The 22,072-nt window shown below is 41.1% G+C and overlaps 2 protein-coding genes across 2 annotated transcripts; both read right to left on the minus strand.

Moving 5' to 3' along the window:
* Positions 1-896: 896 nt before the first annotated feature.
* On the minus strand, positions 897-8,605 carry LOC307268433 (NACHT, LRR and PYD domains-containing protein 3-like; the record flags this gene model as incomplete). The annotated part of the gene is given in 11 exon segments (XM_080051064.1): positions 897-1,444; positions 2,153-2,199; positions 2,921-3,094; positions 3,202-3,395; positions 3,398-3,419; positions 3,956-4,129; positions 4,628-4,801; positions 4,947-5,120; positions 5,232-5,405; positions 5,795-7,550; positions 8,332-8,605. Coding segments are annotated over 11 exon segments (3,711 nt in total).
* A 1,626-nt stretch (positions 8,606-10,231) lies between these two features.
* On the minus strand, positions 10,232-21,501 carry selenoo2 (selenoprotein O2; the record flags this gene model as incomplete). The annotated part of the gene is made up of 9 exons (XM_080051444.1): positions 10,232-10,375; positions 10,929-11,085; positions 11,604-11,789; positions 12,162-12,324; positions 12,930-13,207; positions 18,591-18,721; positions 18,865-19,042; positions 19,542-19,745; positions 21,068-21,501. The coding sequence occupies 9 exons, from the start codon at positions 21,499-21,501 to the stop codon at positions 10,232-10,234; spliced, it is 1,875 nt and encodes a 624-aa protein (XP_079907570.1).
* Between the last annotated feature and the right edge of the window lie 571 nt (positions 21,502-22,072).

Here is a 22,072-nt window from a genome sequence, read left to right on the forward strand (position 1 = left end):
AACAAGTATAGGCCCAGTCATCTATCCTTCTCTAGTTCTGAAGAAATTTGCTCTTTTACCAAAATGACCAATCAACTCCCACAGCTGGGATGTTTTGCTGCTGCACTACATGTCCAGTTTTTTTCTCTTTTTTTCTCTCCATTTTGGTGGAACTCTGAGGCAAACAACATTCCAAGGCTGAGTCACACAAGAAATGCCTGCTGTCTTGTTAAATCCTGGTACAAATACTGATAGGCCAAGGCCTACACTGAGATAGAGACTGTGCAAGCCTAATGATAAGAATAGAAAATGTTTAACTTTGAAATCCACAGATTAATAACTATTACAAGCTTCTTTGAATATTTTGCCTCGTATTGCAAAAACAAGGCAAGGTAAGGCAAGTTTATTAGCACAATTCAGACGGTAGGCAATTCAAAGTGCTTTACAGGGGCATAACAATACATTAGAAATAGGACAGAAGAATATATTGAAATAGCTTAGAAGAGATAATGAAAACAAGCACACACAAGGTTACAAAGTAAGAAGGCAAACGGAAGCGTCTTCAGCTTTTCTCAGCAATTCTGGAGAAAGCTTGTCGTCAAAATATTTTCTTTCAAAAGGAGTGAATTTCTCCTCACCATCTGCTACATATGTGTTCGCTGAAAAAGAAATCTGGTGTTTATACACAGCCTAGGCAATGTAAACTGGCATGTAGATAGCTACGGTGGGCCCCCTTTATTTTACACACCCTTTGTTTACATGCCAGTTTTAGTGGGGCATAAGCTATCATTGAGAACGATTATTTTTGTATGACTTTATACTTTGTTTTAATGAAAGTCCTACAAAGTGTGCCTTTAAATTTCAATTGTTTGTTTCACCCCCAATTTGACCTGCACTCAAAATTCTTCAATTCCGCCTCACTCCACAGCACAAATAACCACAGAGCAGTCATCCTCCTCCATTCCAAAGCCGGGGTAGAGCGGCTCAGTGAATGTACAGCTGTTGAACGTGTGAATGTGGTTGAGGGTCCTAGAGGAGGAGGAGACACTGTAGAAGGACAGGGTGCCACCGGGCCAGTCCAGATACACTGCCACCCTGTGGGAGCCCCATGCAGGTGCGGGTATTTCAACACGCTGGTTGTCGTGCCGAGCTGTGTAGTGATCCTCAGAGCAGTACAGAGACCAGGACTGGTCCGTGGAGCCAAACCCACACAGGTAAGAGCTGGCCCTCCGACGGATCCCCCTCATGGCCACAGCTACATCCACCCATCGCCCTCTCCACTCCAGCTCCCAGTAGTGGCGCTGGCGGAGGCCTTGGTGACACAGCACCTGAGAGACGCTCTCGAACCTGTCAGGGTGGTTGGGATACTGCTGTCTGTCCCTGACCCACGTCACATGCTGTCCACCATCGTACAGGAAGAGAGAGCCTGCAGCTGTGTTCGTGTCCAGTGTCAGTGCACATGCATCTGTATGTACACAGGTTTTTTTTTATTGATTTTTATTATAAAACAATGATCATTCAAGTTACTCAGGGCTCTTCTACAATATATATATAATATATATACACACACACACACACACACACACACACACACACACACACACATATACTGTATATATTGTAGAGGAGCCCTGAGTTACTATTATCAATCATTTCAGTTTTAACATGCTTTGGTGGAACATCTAGCATAAACAAACTCATTTTCAATGATTTCACGAATTTGCCACACAGATGTTCCAGAGCTTTCTTTGTTAATCCAGCCTTGATGAAGTCAAATACTTACCTGTGTTTACTCAGAGTATGACAGACAGACAGAAATAAGGAAAGCAAGCTCTTGGAAGTGGATTACCATTTATTTACCAATGAGAAAAGAGAGAAAAAGGAAGTAAGAAGCCAGAATAACAGAACCTGTCTAACAAGTGAAACAGTGTAGCCTACAAGTGAAAAGGCAAGAAGTCATGGCAGTGTGCATGTCACATGCACATATGCACAACCTCAAAACAAAACAAAAGCTTAATGTGGTGCAATAAGCCTGTTGACGCTCATTAAACGGAGTATTTCTTTAATTCAATATATTTAAAGAGGGAGTTTACGTTTCCCACATTGGTGGTTGCTGCTTATTGGTGAAAATGAAAGAGAAAATTTAAAAAATGTATATGAAAACATCACTTACATTTTTTTAGCGATGATTTCAAGTAGCACTCTGCATTATAATCCACACTGTAGAAAGGAATATATAAATGCAAATATGAATCACAAACAGGCACGTTATGATAATCATTTAAACTTTGCTTTTATAACCACAATATAGCCTGCATGTACAGTATGTTAAATTTGATTGTATGAGCTGTAGACCATGTGAATATGTTGCCTCTCCTTGTGCAAACAATAAAGGGAAATTCAGTATCAAATGAAACTCTAAACAAGACATGTTGCATATTCCCAGAAATACCCTTTGTATGCAGCATACTAATAGTATTTCTCACTTCCTTTTTAATACTTCAGTGATTCTTGAGAAGTGGGACAAAACAGGGTGCAATGTTGAAAAAATACAAACCCTATGTTTAGGCAAATTAAATTACATGTATGTTTCCAACATATAATAAGCTACTGAGCTACACTTTGATACAACCTCCCAGCTTTTATCCTTTTTATCAAAATGGGCTTTTTACCTTGCCATTCCTTACTTTGTGTCAACACCGTCAGACACCAGACACAAATTCATTTTCCCTCAATTTATGCTAGACCCATGAGAAGAATTGTGATCACAAATATTACCCAAGACTGACAGAGGCCACAAGGTCACAGGTCAGTTGTATTGTTGAGACTAGAGAACAAACGGAAGGAGCCATTTAAACCAATGAACCACTGAGGGCTACAAAGTCTCTGGGAATAACCAAATACACTAAATCATGAGCTGTGATTGGTTTGGTTGTTTTACCTTAATTTCTCCAGTTTACAGTTAGGGTCATCTCGATAAGCAGCGATCAGCTTCACTCCAGCGTCCTGCAGGTAGTTGTAGCTGAGGTCCAGTTGCCTCAGATGAGAAGGGTTGGAGCTCAATGCTGAAGCTAAATTAGTGCAACCTTTCTCTGTGACTCCGCAGAAAGACAGCCTGTGTGGAGGCAATACTATTTAATATGCTCATATTATTATTCAATTGACATATTTGTTGATTAGAGAAATACATATTATCTTACTTTAAACGTGAAGCCAACTTACCTCAACGTCTCCAGTTTGCAGTTTGGACTTGCCATTCCAACAGAGAGCAACTTCACTTCGGCGTCCAGCAGGTCGTTCCCACTCAGATTGAGCTCCTTCAGGAGAGAGGTGTCAGAGCTGAGGACTGAGGCCAAATCTTCACAGCATTTCTGGAGACTGCACTCGTTTAACCTGCAGGTAGGAATATGTTTACTTCCAGTGGGTTATGTGTTACTCTACTGTAAGAGATAATACCCCAAAAAGTTTAAAGGTCACATATAATGCTCCTTTTCAGGTTCAAAATTGTAATTTGAGTTTTCTACGAGAAACTGTCTTCATGGTGAAGTGTCCCAAAACCCTATTCATTTCTCCCAATGCCATTGCTTAACATCCACTTTTCAGCCTCTGTCTAAAACGCTTCGTTTTAGAGCCTGTCTCTTTAAGCCCAGCCTTTCGGAAAACTCTGATTGGCCCTGAATCAAACTGCCAGTTAGATTCAGGGGTATGTGGGGGTGTGCTTATCACAGGTGGAGGTACTGATGGAGGTGGAAGTTTTTGAACACAGGTTTCTAGACACACATGGGACCCATATTAATTAAAAAATAACACATGAAAATGTGTATTTGTATAATAGGTGACATTAAAATGACCTGAAACTTGAACATGTATTTATTTCAGTGAAAATGTCATGACCTACTAGCAATTAAGGTTCATAACATAAACATAAGCCACTTCTTTATTGTTTGTTGTGTCAACTTTACTTGCGTGACCTGACCTTAATGTCACCAGTTTACAGTGTGGACTTCTCAGTCCAGCCCACAGAGACTGTATGTCTGGACCCTGCATGTTGTTGCCACTCAGGTCCAGCTCTCGGAGGTGGGTGGAGTCAGAGCTGAGAGCTGAGCCAATGGGATTGCAGCATTTGTGAGAAAGGCCACACCAGCTGAGCCTGAGAGGTGGAAGAAAATATTCAAATGTGACAATGATAATAAACACATGTTTTAAATAAGGTCTTAAACCCACACAAGAGAGCCCAACAATCTCTGAACATCACACTGGCATCATCTTTTAAAGTTATAATTGGCAAAATGTTTGCAAACAGTTGCAACCCATTTAGTTCAGAACACAAGCATTAATTTGGAATTGTGTTTCTGTCCTCAAGATTAATGTTAGTCCAATATCAATTCTCTCAAGCCTCTCCTTTAAAAGGCATGACTATGCCTTTAAAAAACAAAAACAAGTAAACGTGGAAATAATCCTTCGCAATAATCACTTCTGCCTATGTGTGGTGGTGTGTTTATCTAGACGGAAATGTTATGTGAGTTTAAGATGACATTTGCGCTGAATGAACTATGATGAAATACTGACTCTTTTAAGCCATTACATTTAAACCATGAGATTACCACAGTGGTAATACTGTAAGAGTTTAACTTGGACAACTACTGACCTTATGGTTTCAAGCTTACAGTGTGAACTCCCCAGTTCAGCTACCAGCATAGCTACACCAGAATCCATTAGGCTGTTGTTGCTCAGGTCAAGAGTTTTCAGGTCAGATGTGCCTGAATTCAAAATTGCAGCCAAGTGTGCACAGCAATTCTCTTTGAGCTTGCACTGATTCAACCTGCAAAAAAGAATCCCCAAAAACAAGGCATTCATGTGTGTTAAACTATTAAATGTGACTGAATTTGAGCCCAAACAAAACATTAAATATGATAAAAGTCCAAAATAGTGATTTAAAAGTGTGTTAAGTAAGAAGTAAATCTGACCAAACACGTTCTAGTTTGCAGTGTTGGCTGCACAGTCCCACACACAGAGCCTTCACTCCTGCGTCCCGGAGATCATTAGCACTCAGGTCAAGTTCTCTTAATCGAGTAGATTCCGTGCAGAGAGAAACAGCCAGGGTTTCACAGCAGTCTCCTTCCAATTTACACTTATGCAACCTAAAAAGGGTAAATAGAAAGGTAATTTAATTGAAAAGTTGTGAGTGGGTTGTAAGTAATTGAATACATCCAATTTGGGTTCCTAAAAGACTGCGAACAATTGTTACTGACCTGAGAATCTTCAGTTTACAATGTGGACTACCTAATCCAACAGAAAGCAGCTTCACCCCTGAATCTTTCAGGTTGTTGTCACTCAGGTCCAGCTCTGTCAGGTGAGAGGAGGTCGAGCTCAGTGCAAATGCCAAAGCTTCACAGCAGTTCTCAGTGAGCTTGCAGCAATTTAGCCTAGAAAAAAACGATACATACAGAAAATGCTCTTGCCAAGGTACAAAACTAGCGACCGAAGTAGACAGAAATTAAATTACTTTTTGAGAACAAATTAAAGTGGCTGCGAGGAACTTTCAGTTTTTGTTGATTCTAGCACCTCCTTTGGACAAATAATAAACCTTAGTAACAATGCGGGAACAAAGTTCCCAGGAAATCAGACCTATGCAAAATCATTAATATTAACTGAATAAAAATAGTTCTGTTTTCGATGATGGTCTCATTTGCTGTTACGGGGCCTTTATAATCATCACAGGAAAAAGTTGAATGTTTCATAAACATTTAAAAGTTCCTCGTAAAGGAGGTTTAAACTAACAAAAGTAACAATATCATTATGTGGATTGACTCACAGAGCACGGGTGGAGGAAGTTATAACGTTCAACAGCTTCACTACCCCTTCTTCTGATCTTATGTACTTCTTCAAGTCAAATTCCTCCTCTGTTGCCTCGGATGTCATCAGTTCAAAAGTGAGAGCGGACCACTGGACCGGAGATAGCTTGTTGGCCAACAGCCGTCCGGAACTCACAAGGCCCTGGACCTCCTGCACCCAAGACTCCTCTCTGAGCTCGCTCAGACAGTGGAAAAGGTTGAGCTTGGCCTCTGGTTCCTCTCTGATCGTCTCCTTGATAAACTCAATGGTTCTTGTCACATTCTCCTCTCCTCCTTCCTCTTCCAAATGCAGTACTCTACCCAGGAGCTCCTGGTTGGACTTCAGCGACAGTCCCAGGAGAAAGCGAAGGAAGAGGTCCCAGTGGCCATCTGGACTCTCCAACGCTTTTTCAATGGCAGTCCTGTGAAAACTGAACACAGACTTGGGGAGCCATTTTGCAGACATCCTTTTGAGATATCCAGAGAAAACGTTAACCTTTCTATGGATGTAGGAGTGGCGGGCGTAGACAGCTGCCAGAAATTCCTGGATGGTTAAGTGTACAAAGCTGAAAACTTTACTCTTCCTTGTGCCCTCCATCACGAAGACCTCTGTGCAAAACCCGGAGTAGATGGTCGCGTCTTTGACATCAATGCCGCACTCTTTCAAGTCAGCTTCATAGAAGATGAGTTTGCCTTTTTCCAGTTGACGGAAGGCCAGCTCCGCTAGCTTTAGAACAACGTTGTCGCTTTCAATCGGGTAGTGCCCTTCCATCATCCTGTCTGTCTGACACAGAAGGAGATACACATACATCTCGGTCAGGGTGTTGGGGATGCTTCCTGTCACATTGTCATGCAACATTTTCTTCATTACGGTGACCATGATCCAGCAAAAAACTGGTATCTGACACATGTTGTAGAGGCTTCTTGATGACTTCACATGGTTGATGATCCTGGTGGCGTGGTTATCATCACACAAATGCCTCCTAAAGTATTCTTCCCGCTGTTCAGTAGCAAAACCTTTCACCTCTGTCCACTGGTGGACGTGCTTTCGAGGAATCCGGCTAGCCGCCGCAGGTCTAGATGTGATCCATATGAGACCGTTACCAAGTAGATCTCCCGTGATCAGGTTTGTGATCAGGACATCAAGCGAGGCCGCCTCTGTCTCATCCCTCAGGACCTTGTTGTGTTTGAAGTTCAAGGGGAGGAGTGTCTCGTCCAGGCCGTCGAAGATGAAGAGGACTTTGCATTCTGGTCCAAGCCTCTCAAGAGGTTTAACCTCAGGGAAGAACTGGTGGAGCAGCTGCATCAGGCTGTAGTCCTTTTCGCCTATGTTGGGATTCAGTTCACGGAAAGGAAGTGGGAAGAGGAAGGTGATGTCTTCATTGTCCTGTCCTTCAGCCCAGCTCAGAGTAAACTTCTGTGCACAGACAGTTTTGCCCATTCCAGGTATACCCTGGGTAAGCACATTTCGGACGTACTTCTCTTGGTTGGGCTTGGGGTTGAAAATGTCACTGGCTTTGATGGAGTTTTCTTCTGTTGTCACCTGATTAGACCTCTGTTGTCTGACCTTGTGCTCGTTGTTTAATCCTCCACATGCTCCTTCAATCAGAAGCAGCTCAGTGTAGATTTTGTTCAGGTAGATGGTGTTTCCTTCATCTGCATTCCCCTGATATATGTTTTGGTACTTTTCCCTCAATTTGGATTTCAGTTTGTCTCTGATTGCATGGTGGTCGATTTCTGTTCAGAGAATAAATAAAACAGTTCAGTCTTTAAAGTTGGAGTCTGCGATTCTGGAGTACTTTCGTTGTCAAAATCACTTTTTGTCGAAATCAGCCAAAATCTCCTCACGATCCCATACCTGTCCATACTGTGTGTGGGCTTAAACAAATCTGGTGTTAATTGATGACTAGGATTTGTAAATCGTTATGTAAACCAAGGGGGCGCACCGTAGCTAAAAAAATTGTATTGATAGGCTTATCGCTATGAAAATACAGGAAGCATGTGTTTGTCGTAGTACTATAGCAAGTGTGACAATAAGGCGGTCAATATTTAAATAGGTTTTGAAGGTGAATACTTATCAAAGCCTCAGTATAAACTGAGCTGTAGCTTAGCCAACTGTATATCGATAGCATTGCTGCTAGCTGGGTCGGTCAGAGCCCCTTCTTTTACGTGCCCGTTTAGAGCCCAGGCTGTGTATTAATACAGCATTTCTTTAACACCCGTAGTATGGAAGTGAGGAGATATACACCAATTTTTTACAAAAATTTGATTTTGACAACAAATATTCTCCAGAATAGAATCGCTGACTCCACCTTTAAACTTGTTTCTTTACATGGACAAATTAGTTTGAACTTGACATCATGGCTGTGTGTGTGGTGTTATCTTTTTACCTTTGCCAACTTGAGCGCTTGGAACTTGGAAGAAAAAAAAGAGAAGAAATTGGTGTTAAGAGGCAAAGCTATTTTGTCTAACAAACTAACAAAACAGTCGAATTTGTCATTATCTCTAGAGGTTTTACCTTCATTGTTGTATTTGTTCTTTAGTGTTTCAGCCAACAGTTTAAATTTCATCCTCGTCAGTATATCCACCGTGACCGTGACAGCCTCTTCATGGCAATATGTCTGCACCAGAATATTGACAGTGTCCAGTCGGTCCACCCCATAGACCTTAGCCTTAGGAATATGTCTGGAACTTCCGGGAACAGTACTGTATAGGTGCCACTGCAATGTCTTCAGCTCTTCATCGACAAGCTCGTCCAAAGTGGCCAAGAGCAGCTGCGGGACACAAGCCATGCCTGTTCTCTGAGCCGCTCATGCGATCAAGCAGTCCTGTTGATCTGTATACATCCTCAGGCAACGTTCAAATGCAGCAATGGTTTCAGTTTTGAGCTGATGTATGCTTGGTGTAGCTATTATTATCTCACATCCCAGTCCCTCTTGAACTCACTGAAGAATTACAGCCAGATAATTTTATTTTTTTAAAACACAGTCACTGCACATACTAAACCACCTCTCTTAAAATAAATGCATTGTTCATGTCCCTTGACCCTTTACATGCCATTCATTTTGAAACAGGTTAATCCAGTCCAGTCATGTGGGGCATCGGCACATGTGCGGGCAGCTTATGCAAAGCACAACATTTAAGTCATATAAGTTTGACACTGTGTCACATAAGTTTCACTTTGAGTCACATTCACAACAACATTCTTATTTTTCTAACCAGATAACAAACAATAGAAAGATTATGAAAGTCTTCCCATCATGAGATGCAGAAGTGTGTCCATGTTTTTTTTAAATCTGCTGGCCCAAATACTGGAGCAGGCTATTGTATAATGTTTACAGTAAGTAGGCATAGTTCAGGGCTTATTGTCTGTATTAAGTATTTAGGACAAAATACATGTGTACTTTCTTAAAACTGCCTTGTATTTATTATTTTGGTTACAACCATAGCAGCCAATAAAAGGTATATTGAAGGTCTCGGATAGCCTACAATAACATTATTTTTGCATAATTCTCTACTTTCAATTAAAAGTGTATAGTCAATACAAATGCACTTGTTGTGATGGCCACGGTTGTGCCCCAGTACTTGTGTCTTCCCTTTTCTCTGTGTCCCTTTGTCTCCAGAACTCGGCAAACTGCTTCATTAGCCCTGTTGATCTGCAAAACTAAACAAAAACCATTTCAAGTTTAGAAAAAAAAATCTTTACAATGCTAGTTTAGCAATAGAGAGATTTGATGTTTGATCCTGTAGTATTTAGTATGAAACTGATAAACCACTTCATGATAAACAAAACATGATCTTTTATTTCCAATTTTGAGAAACGTTTCAAAACAAAATAAGAACAACCATTCTTACTAGTATTGCAATACTAGGTTCAAGAAACTGAAAGTTACACTTTGAGTTGCTCACATTTGTGACTGCGGTGACCTATAAGTCCATCTTATAAGTGTATACTTCTTCCTGCTCCTTTTCAGGCATATCTCAACAACACAGATAGTTATTTATTTTTTTGTTTTTTGTTTTTTTTGTGAAAACATAATTTTTGTTTATTGTATTTCCATGCTTTTCATTTTGTTTTGTATGTGGATATGTCTGAAATAAACTAAATCAAATCAAATCAAAATCTTCCAGTAAATTGAAGTCAGAGTGTTCCTGGTGATTCAGACCCAGACACGTCATTGTGGGACTTGTCATCTGAGTCATCATACTTCATCAGCAAAAGCATTATGACCAAACCATAATGAACACTAAAACACACTGGGGTTACATAACAACCTCCATTCAAGAAGCAGGACAGAGAGTCTGACGTGGAAAACAGTAGCCGTGTTTGCTATGAAAACACCTGGCCTACTGCATGTGATCCATCGATGGAAACAGACCTCTATCCTTCTTCACCTGCTTTGGAGGCTCTACGAGGATCAAGTGACGCATATTCTTTGTGCCCAGGCAGGAGGCTTCCCGTCGTAGGCAACAGTCAGTTCATTAGCTTTAGATCCATCCAAAGGCTCTGGACCAAATGCATCAGAATATGGTTTCTGCAGAACTTCGAGGACCCTGTTGACCTACAGGACAAGGACAGGTATGTAAGATGTCTGCAGTTGCACATACTGTATAGGATTTCAATTCAATAAAACATGATGTAAATCTCATAAAAAATACCAAAAACAACATTGATCTTCATAAAATCCACTGAGACAATTAGATCAGCCAAGATTAGACCATTAGACCAGTCCATTAGATCAGCTGTAGTACTTAGAGCAACATTTGTTTCCAATGACCTTGTGTATGCACCATTAATGGCTGTTTGTCTCTACATAGGGACCCACTCAGATTCATTGACTTATTCCCACATTTCTCAAATAGCAAATGATAACCAAAAAAATAACAAAATATAAACTTGAATCATTTCCAGTGACATACTGTATATTACATGTAACGTAATATACGATACAACAAACTACACAGAACAGAACAAATGTCTAACCAGTCTGATAGAGGAAACCCTGTGACACACTATACTGTATACCTACTCCCTGTTGCCTTTCAGATGTATTGATCAGATCCCGATATCCCAATAAAGATTTGTGACAAATGAAGAAAAAAACCTGTACTGACCTCAGAGAAGTCTCCATTCTCTGCAGCCTGAATTGCATTCTGGGCAATGTAGTTGCGTAGAATGACACGAGGGTTGGTGCTGTTCATCAACCCGAGCCTCTCCTTTTTGATGAAAGACAAGTCCCTTGTGCCATCACACTCGCTGGCTAAACGCCTCCTGGTATTTCAGTGGAAAAGAAACAGGAATTTGCGTTGATTTAACCCACACAGAAAAGCATGTGCATCAATGAAAATGTCATATGCTGGAATCACTGTTGTGATAAATTGGAATATACAGTATATTTATATATATATATATATATATATATATATATATACATTTTTTTCTTATATATAATTTTTAAAACCCTATAATGAAAACGACAACAAAACCAGAGGAGACAGAACACATAAGGTGAGAATGTAGGCTAAAGTGTGCATTGTTTGTTCACTAGCTAGTCGCTAACTTTGTCTCCTGTTTGGTGCTGAACAGGTAGTGTTTAGTGAGTTTATCAGAGCCTTCTTTTTTGCTGAGAACAGCTGCTGCCTGTTGCGGTTAGAAAAGTGGTGACATTGAGCCATGACAGGTAAGTTGTGGGAAGTAAAACCAAACAACAAGCTGAAAGATGCTTAAATGTTCTGTAGATCTAAAGTTGAGCTGCAGCAACATGCTTTTTCCTCTCTACCTGTATTTACCTGTATCGACTAATCCAGCAAATCCAGTCGTCACGCTGCTTTCTCTTAAGCTCATCCTGATTGGTCTCTAGCAGCTCCTTGAGCCGTCCCATCCGCTCCAGTTGCTGGGAAACCTCTGGCCTGTCTGCCACCATCCCAAACATGACCGGGTTGGTTTGTGCCAGGGACAGAATCATGGCCAATTCACTAGATATACAAAAAGAATCAAGATATTTGTGGAGAGGAAAAGCAAAAAACACTTGATGTTGACCATCAATAGCTGTACATTATGCTCTATGTACTCCTGCTACTGTATCCTAACAAATACTACAAAACACAATTCACTTACATATTATCTTGGTGAGTTTTTTCCGCAAAATGCTAGCGTATAAAAAGGGAGAACAAATAACATGACGAGACAGATTTAGTCAGTTTAAAACCAGTGCTCTGCTCAGCTAGGATTGCATGCAGCACATTCACTGGGAGTATATGGTGGTACAACTGGAGACTTTATATTCTCGTTATAGCTGATCAATGAAGAAGCATACACGTTTATCCAACCACCATACACTCCCTCACCGGTCTTCCATTGTTGGCTTATTAGCCACCTTTAGCTCTTCAATAGAGGCACACTGCTGTAGGATGAGGTCCACTACTGGCCCTACTGTAGCTGTCTCAATGTCGCCCCCCTCAGGCCAGGGGACACGGCTTAGCAGGCGGAAGGTGTTGGTGAAGTCTGCACCTGGAATTACATTATTTCATAGCACTGTGACAAGACTGCAAAAGCTCGAAAAAGTTGCATGATTACATCACTGTTATGCCACTTAACAACAGTTTAACAATGTCTATCTGTTGACGTTCTACTACTGTTCATGCTCCACCTCTTTATAATGTTAACCACTCTCATAACTCATAATTCACATCTGTACATATTTCGATAGATATTTTTCATTTCACATGAATGTACCATTAACATACTTTACATTTATATGGTACACCTTATCTCTACATTTAAATTTGTATCTGCATTCTGCACTGAATGCATTTTGCACTACTTTTGTGTTCAACATAAAATGTGTTTTACGGTGTATTGTTTTGTATTTGAATGAATGTGTGCAAATTAAAAAAATAGGTCTCAGGTTGATTTCTTCACTTGTGTTACTCTTAATAATTTTCTTCTTTTATATTGCATTGTTGAAAGGGAGCCTGGGACTCAACAATTTCACTGCTGCTGTAATTGTTGTTCATATGACAAACAATCTTGAATATTGAATCTTGAAGGCTCAGTCATGTTTTCATAGCAGTCCGATGTGCCAGTTATCTTTCTATTCAAATCTGTCCTTTTACCTGTGTTGTACATGAGGCGCAGCAGGTCTGATATGAGCTTGCCATCCTCTGCCTTTTCTTTCCTCACAAGGCCCAGCTTCTTCCTCATGATACCCAGGTAGAAGGCTTGGTACGTGGGCATGAATTCATCCAGGACGGCCCCTGCTTCGGATGCATCCAGCTCTGAGCCCAAAGCCTCCGCCAGGCGAGCCAGGTTCCAGCGACACACGGACGGCTGGGCTTCATAAGAGTAGCGTCCCCTTCTGTCCGAGGCGTTGCAAACAAACTCTGGATCAAATCTGACACACAGGTAGGGGAGTTGTCATAAGGAATATAATACACAATGGCACAACATCTTGTTAAAGGTCACATATATTAATTATTTAAATTGAAGATGTATTCAGCATAATAAAATTAGTGTCTAAAACAATTCTGTTTTCAAATGTGGTTGTTGTGATTTAAAATACTGACACACATGAATAACAAAATGACAAAACACAACATGAACACCTTTTATTTTCTACTTATATCTTCACTGTGATTAGTAATCACAATTGCCTCAGTACTGTATCTTGTTTGAATCATAGCTCTCTCTTCCAACTTCATGTCATACAGTTTACGCTCTCTGGACTTTCTTTCCACCTCTGTCCCCAGAACTCGTACTGAGTTTGGGAAGAGGGCTTTCATGTATTCTACTCCCTCCGCCTGGAACACCATTAAAAAAACACTAAAATTGCAGGAACTCATCACTATGAATGATTTTAAAACTCGACTCACATGTTTCTTAATGGCAAATTTTGGAGTGTGTCAATGTTTCCCTGAATATTATTTTATCATTGCCTCAAAATTGTTCTTCTTCTTCACCCACTGGAATGTATTTGTCTCGGTTTTCTCATGTCTGTGATTTCTTCTTATAATTGTCTTATATTTAATTCATTCTAGCTGCTGCCATTTTGGCCAGGCCTTGCTCAGAAAAGAGGTCATTTGACCTCAAGCAATTTGCCTGGTAAAATAAAGGATAAATAATGTCCAATTCCACCTGTTGAATTTTCATTTTCATGTCATACTTTCTTCAGATATTGCATTTTCTGTTCATGGAATTCTCGGGCTAACTTTCATGCAACGTCATCTTTTTTGTCCTTTGTTGAAAGGTTGTGGCAAGCTCTTCTTTAAAGCGAGATTCGGGTTTTTCCACCGAGTCTATCAGTGCAGATATAATTAAATATAATGTCAAAATTATAAATGAGAAAGATGTGAAATACCGATAATAATGCAGATAACCTGAAGTTGGTGTATTGTTCTTAGTAAAATTTTCATTAATTGAATTTGTTGCAAATTGCGGCCCAACTATTTATTTGCTCAGTTCCAGCAGTATGGCTTTTAGATTCAATAACTGGATGGTTTCAAACTATATTTTTTAAGAGATTTTTTTCAAATTCATTAAAGTTTAATGACGGGATTTTTTCAGCCTCTGCCATTGTTTTTTCTCACAAGCAATGGTGTTTCTGCTCCACTCCGGGTTTTTATGATCACCGTTGGACCAGCAGCATGTGCTCATGGGCAGGTGTTAACAATCAGGCTTACTTCCCTTACTCCAGAGCTGCATTCCAATAGTAGTTGCACTTCCCCTCGTTCATTTACCCTCAGCCCTTGGTATGACGCAGACATGGGGGACTCGAGTCACATGACTTGACTCGAGTCAGACTCGAGTCACAAATTTGAGGACTTGAGACTTGCTTGACTAACACTGATAAAAGACTCGACTTGACTTTGACTTGGTCTTCATGACTTGAGACTTGACTTAGACTTGAGACAGATGACTCGAAATGACTTGAATTTTTAAAAGTTAGATTACGTTAGAAATTATGTTTTATTTTGAAACATGATCGGGTGATTTTACAGTGCAATGCACGCAGCGCGCTGCACGGACAAACAGCGTCAGCAGGTCAACACAGGAGCAGCAGTCATGGAGGCGGCTAGACCTTTCTTTATATGTCCATGGGCTAGACCAAGAGTAATTCACGTGAGCCTCCCACACGCTTATCACAGTAAATATGTAGCGCCTTCTTCCCTTCCCTTTTCACGTTGTAACGGCCCCGGGAAGTCTTGTAAAAGAAAACGAAAATAACGAGCGTTTCCTGCAGCGCTGCTGCCTTGATAACGCACGCTTCCTTATCGAGCGCCCTACCTCCATGGACTGTAGGCTTTATATAAGCATCTCTGTGAGACAAAACAGCGGTTATTAATATGATGCAGTTCAACCTTCCACGTTCACCGGCTCCTTCCGACAGCTCACAGCCGCCGCACCCGCACCGACAGCACAGCAAACTGCCCGTTATGACAGTTCGCCCCCCAGTATGAAAAATTAATTAATCGGGATAAATCAAAATGTGATCCTGCCATAAAATAAAAGGTGATATGATATTTTTGCCATAGCGCAGATCCTTGCCCTGTTTTATTCTAAATGCATTATGGGGATTAAAGGTGCAGTGTGTAATATGACATCATCAAGAAAGTTCTAGAAAGTTCTAGAATGCAACGCTCCCTGGGTAACCCCAACCCTTTCGAATAATAACAGAAGCTACAGTGGCCTTCAAGGACAAGAACAATTCTAAATTTTAAACAATGCACCTGATGACATTCCAACTATGACACTTTCAAGATGGCGGCACTAGGCCTTGGTCCAAAATATGCAGAAATATGGACATATATGAGACCCTTTCTAAGAGAAAAATAAATAATTCAAAACATTTTTTTCAGCTATTATGCACTAAATTAAATGTACTTATGGATATTATAATTACTTTCTACAAAATCTGCTAGGAAATAAAACCCCAAATTCTACACACTGCAGGTTTAAGTGTCTGTTTTGTGTAGCCTAAGTAGTAGGCTATCTGTTACTATTTGCCTTTCTTGTTTTCCATGTTAAAAGTAAGCTACTTGAAAATTGAAAGTAGCCTAAATGTGGTTGAAAGAAAAGGAAATGTGCGGTGTTGATCATATGTGATAGATAAGGGGTCGCTATTGGATGCAGACATTATGAGATTCGGACCTTTGCTGTAAGAAAATGTTGTCAACTGGACCCATTTCAATTTTAGTTGAAGACCCCTCGGTCAGACCAAGAATAATTCAATTATAGTTCAAGGATGATGTTGTCGATGACGGTATGAAGAAGAGAACTGTGAAATGCAGGTCTTTTAAATGTAGAAACTGGGTTAGATAATATGATTTTTGTATGACTTGACTTGTGACTTGCTTGACCTGAGCAATGACTTGACTTGTGACTTGCTTGATTCTCACCACAGTGACTTGGACTTGCTTGAGACTTGAAGGTTATGACTTGAGACTTGCTTGTGACTTGCACATTAGTGACTTACCCCCATCTCTGGTATGACGTAACAGCATACGTTGCACGGAGGGAACTTGGAGCGCGGAGGGAGACTGGGCGGGGGAGGAGCGGAGGATTTAAATGGAACCCACTTGCCCTTGTAGTCGCAATGGACCGTCAGTTACATAGGTAGTTCTGAATGCAAATAATACAGAATTATAACATTCTGCTAACGTAGCCTATATTGCAGAAAGCCATTTCCATAGCATAACACACATTGAATTTCGACACGGTGACTCAGATTATCAAGATATTGTTACTTACACATGTAAATTGTTTGCTCCGACATATTTTCTTATTTATGTTAGTTTCAACCAAAAACATTTGTTTTAAATAGTCCTCTAATTGGCAGCCATCTGTGTTATAGCAGCAATGTGTAAACTGCAATACATTCACTGGATTGTTCCTCTGGAAATAGGATAGCCTAATTGAGGCGTTTTGGAATATATTTATATATATATTTGTCCTGCGGGTGGCCACGATGTCCCTAAAAGCATACAGTCTACCGGAAAATAAAAGGAGAAGAAGAAGAAGACGAACTGCAATGCACTGTGGGTGATATCCACCTCGGAGTGACCATGGATGTTCACTTGATCACTCAGCCCTCCGAGGGTCTATCTCACCAAGTTCACTTCAGTTTCCAGACAATTGGAACGACACTTAAGATGGCGGCGGGGATTCCCCCGAGGGCAAGTGCCTAGGGAAAGTGAACGAGGGCATGTTGAACGGGTATTGGAACGCAGGGCAAATGCCAGTTAGATTAATGGGGATCTGGGTGGATGCTTATCACAGGTGGCGGTAGTGCTAAATTAGGTAGGTAATGAATGGGCGTGGCTTCTCCCCTTATGACGTAAGAAATCCCACAAGGTTTTGGGACACAAGTTTTCAGAAAAGTGGAGGAAAAGAAAGTTTTTTTTTCTCATACTTTGGCAGTCTTTAGTCACACCGGGCGGGGACCTATAATAATGTTCAAATACCGTGAAGAAGTAACTATTTTCAGAATAGGTGACCCTATATGTAAAATATAGTGGTGGGCCGATAACGGCGTTAACGTGCTGCGTTAACGCCAGACTCTTATTGGCGATAAAAAAAATATCGCCGTTAATCTCTTGTTCCTCTTATTTTAGCGCGGATGTATACCTGGCCGAATTGCACTGTAGTGCACGAGTCAGAACGAGTCCGACTTCGCACCTGTGTAGCCTACCACATCAAACGTAACGTGCTGACATGGATGCAGCTAGGAAGCCGCCGGGTTTGCTTCAGGGAAAATGTATTTTTAAGAAGCTTCCCAATGGAAACCTCGACAAGACCAAGGTTGTTTGCACCTTGTGCAATGCGGAATTGGTTTACTGTAGGAGTTCTAACAGTCTGTGCTCTCGGAAGCGGCCGGGGCATGCGTGTGTGCAATGGGAGAGCTTTGTGTGGAGAGAAAAAAAAGAGGCAAGGGAAATCGCCAAAGCCAATGCATAGCCTCGACTCATTAAAGGTTGAAAATCACTGAATTACACAACATGTAGGCTAGCCTATGGCTTAAGGCTATGGAAATCATTATGGAAACAATATTTTTTTTTATCAGTGATAGCTCAGCTGATCTCGTTGCTATAGAGACCACGTCCGTCCGCTTTGTTTGACAACTGACAGAGCTGCCAAGTCTCACCCTTTTGGCCGTGAGACACACTCATATCAACCAGCTCACACTCTCACACGCTAGCCTACAACTCAAATTTCTCACGCGGAGAAGTTAATCCCCAAAATAACGATTGTTTTGCGGGACTTTTATTTTGACAGTCTTATATTGAAAAGCTAACGGACATGAGTTCCGTGACATCCTCTTTCTGCACGCGCGTTAACTTGAGGCATTAGGTGTGCACCTGCACAGGAGATGAGCCCCTGGTCTGATGCGCCACCTGGCTTGAGAAACACGTTCTCAAAGATTTACTTTGAGTCATTATTTAGGGAGCACACACATATTATGAATGAATTCAAATGAGCCATTTTAATCTAGATTAATTCCAAAATTAATCTAGATTAATATAGATTAAAAAAATTAATCTATGCCCACCTCTAGTAAAATAATACTGTAATTCCAATTCATATCTTCATTTTACCGACCATTTCTCAAAACAGATTGTTATCTTCCTGTCATAATTATTCCATGAAGGCAGAGCTGATAATGTTATGTTTTAACTTATATAGAGTATATTTAGTGGAAGGGAAGAACACGTTTCTTTCAGATAGCAAGTCAACTAAATGTAAAAGCAAAGAGGAAAGCGCTTCCAGTTCAGCAGCCTTACCTGTCCATGAAAGCAAAGGGGCCGTAATCCAGAGTGAGACCCAAGATGCTCATGTTGTCCGTGTTGAGGACGCCATGGCAAAAACCAACACACTGCCACTGGGCCACTAGCTTAGCGGTTCGCACCATCACCTGTAGACAAATGAGACATATTGGATGATCAAAATGCTCAAACACCAGAGGCTATGGGGGGGGGGGGAGTAAGTCCTTAACAGTGCCTGCCAATATCAGCATGGATACTATGGCACTCTGTCCACAAACACCTCAGCCCTTACCTCTCTGAAGAAAGCCATATTCCTGTCTCTGCGGTGGCTATGACTCTGCTGAATGTACGGGTAAAAAGTCTCAATGACGTAATCCAGCAGCTGCGCTCGAATGTCCTGTCGCCCTGCACTGGGACCCTGCAGACCTGAGAACTCATCACGGCCCAGAAAGATCTCAAAAGATCCAAATCTACGACAAAGGTAAGAAAGAGAGAGACATATTATAGCTGTTGTGCATAACTTTTTCATATAAAGGAATTTCCATTACATTCAAGCTACCACAAAATGAGTTGCCACAAAGTTGATCAAGCCTATCAGCTCCACAAAATGCTGTCCGTATTTCGCAGTATGGCAGCGTTTAAAAACTGGTGTCACCCCCTGAAACTGCCGGGGGAGCTCAGAACAATCCCAATAAGAGCCCACAAAATGTTTCAGTTGTTGATTCCACTGCTAAGACAAAACCTGGATGTACAAACAGAAGGTATAAAATCCATGTGCAATCATTAAAGGGCTTACCTCGTGTTGTGAGACAGTGGTTGTAAATACTCAGAAGTCCTCATGGGGGCAACAGAAGCTACGCACTATAGCTTTAAAATGTCCACATTCCTCGAGAGATACAACTATGGCCAAAAGTTTCTTGTTGTGTTGATAAAAAGCATGAAAACACTTATACACAAATATCTTCCTACCTGATGAAGGACGGGGCTATGCGCAGGACGACTGAGCAGCGCTCCCGAAGACGCCGGCCGCTGTTGAGTGGATCTCTGCTGACGTGGAGGTCAGAGGTCACCAGGGAGGCAGCCCGGGTGCTGGCTATCCCCAGGGCCGCCATGGCCTCACTGCACAGGAACTCTCTGATGCTGGAGCGGAGCACCTTCCTGCCATCACCGTCTCTGGGATAAAAAAAAATGACAATGATTTGTCTGCTATTAGAGTGGGACAGGGTGTTAACTGCTGGTACTGGAAATATGTTGAACGTGGTAAATCCTGTCCTCTCTTCACTCAAGGTATACGTGCTACCTTTTCAAGTGGCGTTTTACTACCTTTCCTCTGCGAAAAGCATTTGCTCACTGAGCTGTGGAAAAAGGTCCAGTCACTAGATTTTTCAAGGAGCTTTGAAGGCAAAAACATATTTTGTGTCTATTTTGTTTCCATGAGATGATTTCTTTACTAGGATAACTAAAGGTCCAAAATGTAGGTTTAGGTTTGTATTTTACTAAACCCTATCTGTTTGCATCTTTAACGGCCATTATCTCAACATTCGATTTTTTCAATACTCCAATACCAAAAATCTCAACTTCTAAAGGCACATACATCATACATATCTTTCAATAATCATTCTAAGAACTACTCTGAAGGTTATAACTTATCCACTGTGCATAAATGTGTTTGACAGACCAAATCAGTTGCAGGAGCTACAGTTTATACTTAGGACACAATTGTTAAGCAATGGGGAATGCATTTGATGTTTGCCAAGTAGTTAAGCTCTTAAGCAGCTCTCCTTGTGTTAATGCATTCACATGCCTCTGGGGAGAGAAGCTTATTGGAGAATGGCTGTGTCGCCTGCTGAAATTCTTATTATCAAGTGGTCAGAGGAAACTTCACCAAGCACTGTGTCCCAGACATAGCCTGTTCCTGAGGTGAACAAAAGCCTACGTCAGAGCTTCTCAAAACTTTTTTCAATGTCGGTTAACTCCCATTGAAATATTTTCTCAGCCAAGTACCCCTTTACGGGTTCAATCATTTTTGATACAAAACAAGCCTATATGAATAATCATAATATATAGTGATGTGCCACCAGTATCTGGTGTAATTGACAACATTGTAACTGAAAAACACTTGCAACAATAACAAACCATAAACTATGTCAAGTTGTTCCACTTTAAGGGTGTTTTCTGAAATAGTTGGGAAACATCTTGTTATACAGTAGGTAGCTATACTGTAAGAAGGACATGTACATTTTCCCACCCCCTGAACTGTTATTTTTTATCTCTTTTTGGGAGAAGGGTTGTCTTTCATATTTTTTTCAGGGGGACAAAGTTAATGAGGCGGACATATGCCCTGCATAGGTCTAAGCCTTAAATCTATGCCTGCTATGCATCTGTTTCTAATTTATTAAAACAACATTGTAACTGAACAAAAAAAAAACTTGCAATAATGAACAATAAACTATAGTTATAGTTGCACTTTTAATTTAGCATAAACATTTAATTACCTGGAGTAAGGTGTGGGTCCTGCACCTTTCACCTGAATCTCCCATCGCCCATTGGTGCTGGTCTCTACCTCCCCCAGGTACATCACCGCTCCATCGCCTAGTTGTCCCGCAAACATGCCGAACTGATGGCCGCAGTAGCAGTGCGCAGCCGGCTCGGAGCCCGCCAGCAGCCTAGACCCGCTCAGATACTCCGGGCCCAGTGGATCACTCTTCACATCCCGCTCACACAGGCCGATCAGGGCCAACGCAGAGCGGGACAGTGCCACCAAGCTGGGCCGGACCAGGGGCTGCAGAGTCCGGATCCTGGAGAAACATGCCGCTGGGACCGTGCGGGACCCGGGATCACCGGACTCATCCACCGGCAGCTTTCTCAGCGCGCTGTTGTTGAAGGGTAAGCGCTCCAGAGGCGAGGACACGCACAGAGAGGAATCCATGACTGAAGTTTGGTACGAGTTAGGCAGTTATAATAAGCCTAAGGGCTGCCAGGTCGGCGTTAGAAGGTATTATGCAGTGTTGGGAAATCTACTTTGTAAGCGTAGGCCTACTTTGCAAGCAAACTACCAATGACTTTACATTACACTGGAAGAAATTTAACTACTAGTGCAAATCCCTAGAGAGAAATATAGTAACTAAAGCTACTTAGAAAAAGTAGTTAAAACTTTAATAACTAGGCCTACAATTAAAAAAAGATCAAATTCACCATGTAGTCTATAGGCTTACATTATAACAAAAAATGATTAAAATATAATAGGCCTAACAAAATGTGATACAAAAAGAGTCACATGCCAGCAAATAATGCCACAGAGTTTATTGCAGAAACTAAAAAGTGCCAATTTGTTCTACACGGGTCATATGTAGGCCTGAAATACAATTTAAATAATATTTGTTAGCCTAATAAATAACATATTAAAACAAATACAACATTAAAACAAATACCAAATATTTAATATGTAATAATACAACAATCCAGCTTCCTGGAAGGTGAATAGAATGAGATCTATGTCC

The sequence above is a fragment of the Ammodytes marinus genome (genome assembly GCF_949987685.1).
Source record: "Ammodytes marinus genome assembly, chromosome: 22".
Lineage (NCBI taxonomy): Eukaryota > Metazoa > Chordata > Actinopteri > Uranoscopiformes > Ammodytidae > Ammodytes > Ammodytes marinus.